The 5,387-nt window shown below is 46.8% G+C and overlaps 1 protein-coding gene across 2 annotated transcripts in view; it reads left to right on the forward strand.

Annotated features, from left to right (window-relative positions):
* Positions 1 to 5,387, forward strand: part of dennd1b (DENN/MADD domain containing 1B) — a 93,231-nt gene that overhangs the window by 33,583 nt on the left and 54,261 nt on the right. For both annotated transcript variants that reach the window (XM_005733176.1, XM_005733177.1), the window contains exons 4-5: positions 3,495 to 3,544; positions 4,316 to 4,435. In XM_005733176.1, the coding sequence (XP_005733233.1) occupies positions 3,495 to 3,544; positions 4,316 to 4,435 (170 nt within the window). The remainder of the gene's footprint in view (positions 1 to 3,494; positions 3,545 to 4,315; positions 4,436 to 5,387) is intronic.

A 5,387-nucleotide genomic window follows, 5' to 3' on the forward strand; every position in this document is an offset into this window, starting at 1 on the left:
GTGTGTGTGACAGCCAGGCCCACACATTGTGATCTGTTCCACATCAAACCTCTCAGCCCCCAGTGTTTTGCTCAGCCATATATAGCTACAATTACTTCTAAAGAAATTAGGGTAGAGCTGGAATAAAAGAGAAGTTTAGGTCTGTTTTTTTTAAAGTAGAAATGTAAGAGTGTCGCCCTGCTCTCAAAGTTTGTTGCTCTTCCCTCCTGTACCGCGCTGTTCTGTGGGGCTGCAGTGCAAAGCTGCACAGTGCTGCTGCGCGCTGTTGTAGTGTTGTGGTGCAGTGATAGCGCGCTCGTCCGCTGGGGGAACCCAGAGCATTCTGTCTCACTGAGTGATACCCCTGTCTCCACTCACGATAAACAGCGCACACAGACACACACACAGACACGCACACACAGACACACACAGCAGTGTCTGCCAAGCCCAGCCTAGCAGCAGATTCTTCCCTCACACCCGCCTCCCCCTCTCGCAAAGCTGCAAATATATTAGCTGCCTCTTTTTCTTTTGTCTTGGGAAAATGGCAAGTGGGGGTGTCTACATGTGTGTGCGGTTGCGCACGTGTGTGCTTAGTGTACTAAGAAACTGTGGCAGAACATCCCCTTTGTGCCGTTGGTGTTTAGATATCCCTGTGGTATAGGGCCCAGTCATGGTGAGAGAGCTGCAGATGCCTTAGTTCCCTGTAATGCAGGTATGATGTAGGAAGAAGAAATACAGACTGACAGATGAGGCAAAGGAAGATTGCGAGCTGAAAATCACATACAAGCAGTCGATTTCTTTGGTTAAAACAGAAAGAAATATTGGAACAGCAACACTGTTGGGCTCGGCATAAAGGGTCGATTCAAACACACACTCGCACGCACACGGTGCATTTTCCTCCTCTTATTTCTTTTGGTTCCCAGCCAGCTAGACTGTCCAAGTGAAGACTTCTGATAGTGGAATCTGCAGAATATCCTCTACAGTGGGGACACCGATTCCTCGTCTGTTTCAAACGATTTCAACAAAACAAACATAAATAAAAAATTTCACACAAAATGAGCCTTAAAAGCAAAAGATGTTCGAAAGTCCCGCCCCTAATATTTAACATGACAGTTTTCATGAAGAAAACATCCATTTACTTTGTTTGCAGATGGAGGCAGAAATGTGTGGCTATGGTTACCACAGTTACCTAAATGACAGTTTAAAGGGACACTTATCAAAAAATGTTTCTATATTTAATACTTTCTGCACGAGGGACGAGATGGTGTCATTGACAGAAGTGACCATCGGTGCTAACGAGTCAGAGTTACACCGGCGTATCGAACTGAAGCCTGAATGGACGTGCACCAATTCACTGACTGTCGGCTAAAGCGAGCAGCTAAGCTCTTATTTTAATGAGCACAACAAACATTCTTCTAACCAGAAAATCTTTCGGATTTGGACTGTGTGCAAACTGCTGCCACCTCATGACAAACTGGTTGGAATAAAGAGCAAATCAATTATTGGAAAACAACAGATGAATGTTAAAATACATGTATGATTGAAAAAGGTGAGACGACTTCTTCTCTGACATCAGAAACCATATTTCAGGATGTGCCGCACAATCCTCGGCTGTCCACTCGGTGTAAATGCTAAAGACAGCAGCAGTGTCTCCATGCTGTCTGAGACTTAATGAATATATATGAGAGAGCGATGGATATATATAAAGATAGAGGGGAGCGAGAACATGCCTGCTGCTTTTATGTCATATCACACACGCACAGACGCATCACTTCCTCGTGGTCCTGCGTGAGATCAGAGTCGCAGCAACCCCTCAGCTGCCACTCAAACACAGATACCTGGTGTGGGCGGGGCTGCGACGGCTCAGAAATCTGGCAAGTGGAATGTTTTTATTTGCAGGAGAACGTGTGTGTCTTTGCCCGCGTGTGTGTGTCTGTTTGGCTGTGTGTGCCATATGCGGTGCGCCTGGGAGGGCTCTCTGCAACATATTGGTGTGCGTACGTTAGTGGTTAATAATAGCAGCAAGCACATACAGCGATGGCAGCTCTGATGTGTGTGACAGTTTTACAGCCGCGCACACCCAGAGACGGTAACGCACGTGTGCGTACACACGTGTGTGCACACACACACACACACACACAGACCTCACTGCCACTGAGCCCTTCGTCTTTGCTGAGTTCTCGATTTTATCACAGATCCTGATGAGTAAAAACAACCACTTCCCACCCACCGTGCCTCGCCCTCAGCCCCTCCCCTCATCCTCCATATGTGGGCAAATACAAACATATAGCACAGTTAAACACACACACACACACACACACACACACACACACACACACACACACACACACAGAAATGTGGAGTCTTAACCACCCTGGAAGCAGCCGCTCACGTAGGTCGTCCTCTCAAAACGCACGCCCGTTCAGCTCATTGTAGCTGTGGGAGTGTTTGTGCTGTGCCAGGTGGCAAGTTTAAGTTTTGATGGGGGGGGGTCAGCGACTGCTCCCTGCAGAAGCACAGATACCCAACCTGTCGTCCGAGCGGTCTCTAGGCGAGGCGGGGAGGGAGAAATGGAGTCGCAGCAGCATCGCTCTCAGCTCGGACGCGTCCAATCACAAAGAAGACACAGACCACGGGCTCAGTGGCCCGGCCTGGCAAGCAAAAGAAAGGGAGCGAGGGGGAGACGGCAAGAGAGGCCAGAGCATAGCAGAGGGCCACCCAGTCCCCGGGATCAGCCTCAGAGCCTGGCAGAATCTGGCCGAAGCCGAGAGAGCGACCTGGCGCCAGGTTAGCAGGCAGAGCGGGGACGCTCGGCGGCTCTGTGGCCGGTCTGGAGTGGCTCACCCATATGGTGCGCCGCTCTGTTCCTGCTCTCTGTCTAAATCCATATGCCGCTGGTGGAAAGGTGCCCCCGCCCCACCCACCCCCTCCACACTCCCCTAAGTCACAAGGGAGGTGTTTGGAGGTAAAGCCCTGAAGGCTTGTAACCCCCTTCCTACTTCTTAACCCCACAGAGCTGCTTAGCCTATTGTCACTACAATCTGCTACCATAGCCTTCGTGCCCCCCCCCCTCCACCACCACCACCCTCTCTTTCTCCTCTCTTCTTTCTTTCCTTTCTCGTCCTTTTATCTCCCGTTGGCACCTGATAATCGATGAACTTATTAACTGCTAATTATTCAAGCTGTGGATGGAGGATCCCTCGCCGTCCCTGTAAAAGACAGCGAGAGGGAAAAAGGGGGAACTCCTCTCTGTTCTGCCAAATGAAGTGCTTTATATTGCCCATTCGTTTGGATTAAGTGCATTCAGGCTGCAGTGTTTGGGATGTGGAGATTTTGTCAGGTTGCTATCAGTAACATTCAACATTAATCCCCATTTTGTTCAGCCAGTTGATGGCACTCGTTTAGCGGAAGCCCCGGAGACTTTCATATGGAAACACGATTTTAATGGGTTTCATCAGTGACGACTGTGTGTGTGCGTCTAAAGATGTGCCTTCTACTCTGTTCTGTTTTTGCAGGAGGTCCTTCAGACGATACCAAAGTTCTGCTTTCCCTTTGACGTGGAAAGGTACGATTCCTCGTTTTATTTAAGCAGCGCAGCTCACTTTCACCTGCAGCACACGTCCTCTGCACATACCACGAGGAGCTATAAGCTACTACTTGATGACGTCCACGCCAGCTCACCGGCTTAAAAACTGAAAAGCAAGAAAAACAAACCAAGAAATGAATGCTGCGATCGTCATATTAATGATGAAGCCACAGGTTTTATTAGTGATGCTGCTGATGAGGTCATCAGCGACAGGCCCACACGATGCAGTTGTGGTTAGTGAGATTTCCTGTGAGTGCAGATGTGGCCAAAGTTGAGAATATAAGGGAGCGTGTTTCTGTACGGACTGTAGGTCCAATCAGATCAGCAGCCTGAGAGCAGCACAGCTCTTATTTTTAGTAAGTGACACGGTAAAAACTCCCATTTTTAAAGACAGAAAGGAGAGAGAGGGAGGGAGGGCTCCTTGGTATTTTTACTGAAGCTGAGCTGCTGCCATCTAGTGTTGAAGGCGTGCACTGAGCTTTACTGGAATTTACCTCGGGGTTGGAAAAGCTTTTCACTGTTTTTTTCTTTTGTACCAGTCATACTCGAAATATGTGACATCAGATTTGGAGCTTGACTGGAGATTTAGCTCGTGGGGAGTTTTCCTTTTTGAATGAGGCCTTCTTTCTGGGCCAGTTACATCTAATTGTGTTTTGTTGTGCTGCTTCTTAAATGTGTGTGTTTTCGTTTTAAACACTTGTGAGGTTTTTGTGAGCGTGCACAGCACGTGTCCCTCGTTTTGTCGCCCAGGGTCTCCCAGAGTCAGGTGGGGCAGAATTTCACCTTTGTGCTGACGGACATCGACAGCAAGCAGAGGTTTGGTTTCTGCCGACTCACCCAAGGCTGCCGGGTCTGCATATGTCTGCTCAGGTAACACACGCTCTGTGAAGTGTCTTTAGTCTTATTCCTCCCAAAATGTTTTCTACATTTGTATTTCACTAAGATGAATCCTGAACCTTCAAAGCATCTTTACAGGTTTTTAAATTTTTATTAAAGGAACATCGAACACAATTTCCATAAATAAGCAGCGAGGTTACTAAAAACTGCTCTTCACAAATACATCAAAATAAAGAGAATATGTGTGAGTTGCCGTCGTTCAGATAACCCGGACTTGCTCTGCCCTCTTTAAATAAAAATCATAAATTCTATGGATCGCTGCAGAACTGTTTTTATTTTTTATCTATCAAGTTTGATGGAGAGGGAAAAAAAATTAGCCGATCTTTGAAGTGAACACAGATTTTTTGAGGCAGCATTTTCATTCATTCTCACACTTCACACTGAGCTGCTCTATGCCAGAATAACAAATTTTATAGTCTCATCTGCCCACACAAATATGTTACTGATGTGCCTATAATTATCCAAAAGTTTAGCACTTTTTGATATTTTCATAGGTGGATTTCTCCTATCACAGCGCACATAAATGAGGACAGCAAACCCACGAAAAGAAAAAAAAAAAGGCATTTTCTTTGCATAATTGCGCTCCGGCAAAGACTATTATCATTTAATTCCCATGTAATTGCATGTTGACACAGTGTTTTTACAGATGTAATTAACTTTGCCATGACGGAGAAGAAGCCACTGCAGTGACGATCTCAGTGGAGTGGACTGAGGATAGAGCTGAGGAGGGAAAAGTACAAGAACGATATTTTTAATGAATTCATGAAGAAGTCGAACAAATAACAAACCGCACGACGAGGACAAAGGCTTTTTCTGTTATTGTAAAGCTGCTCTCGCCTGTGTGTGTGTGTGTGTGTGTGTGTGTGTGTGTGTGTGTGTGTGTGTGTGTCTGTGTGTGTGTGTGTGTGTGTGTGTGTGGTATGCA

Source organism: Pundamilia nyererei, unplaced genomic scaffold (genome assembly GCF_000239375.1).
Source record: "Pundamilia nyererei isolate P.nyererei 1_Seehausen unplaced genomic scaffold, PunNye1.0 scaffold00050, whole genome shotgun sequence".
Lineage (NCBI taxonomy): Eukaryota > Metazoa > Chordata > Actinopteri > Cichliformes > Cichlidae > Pundamilia > Pundamilia nyererei.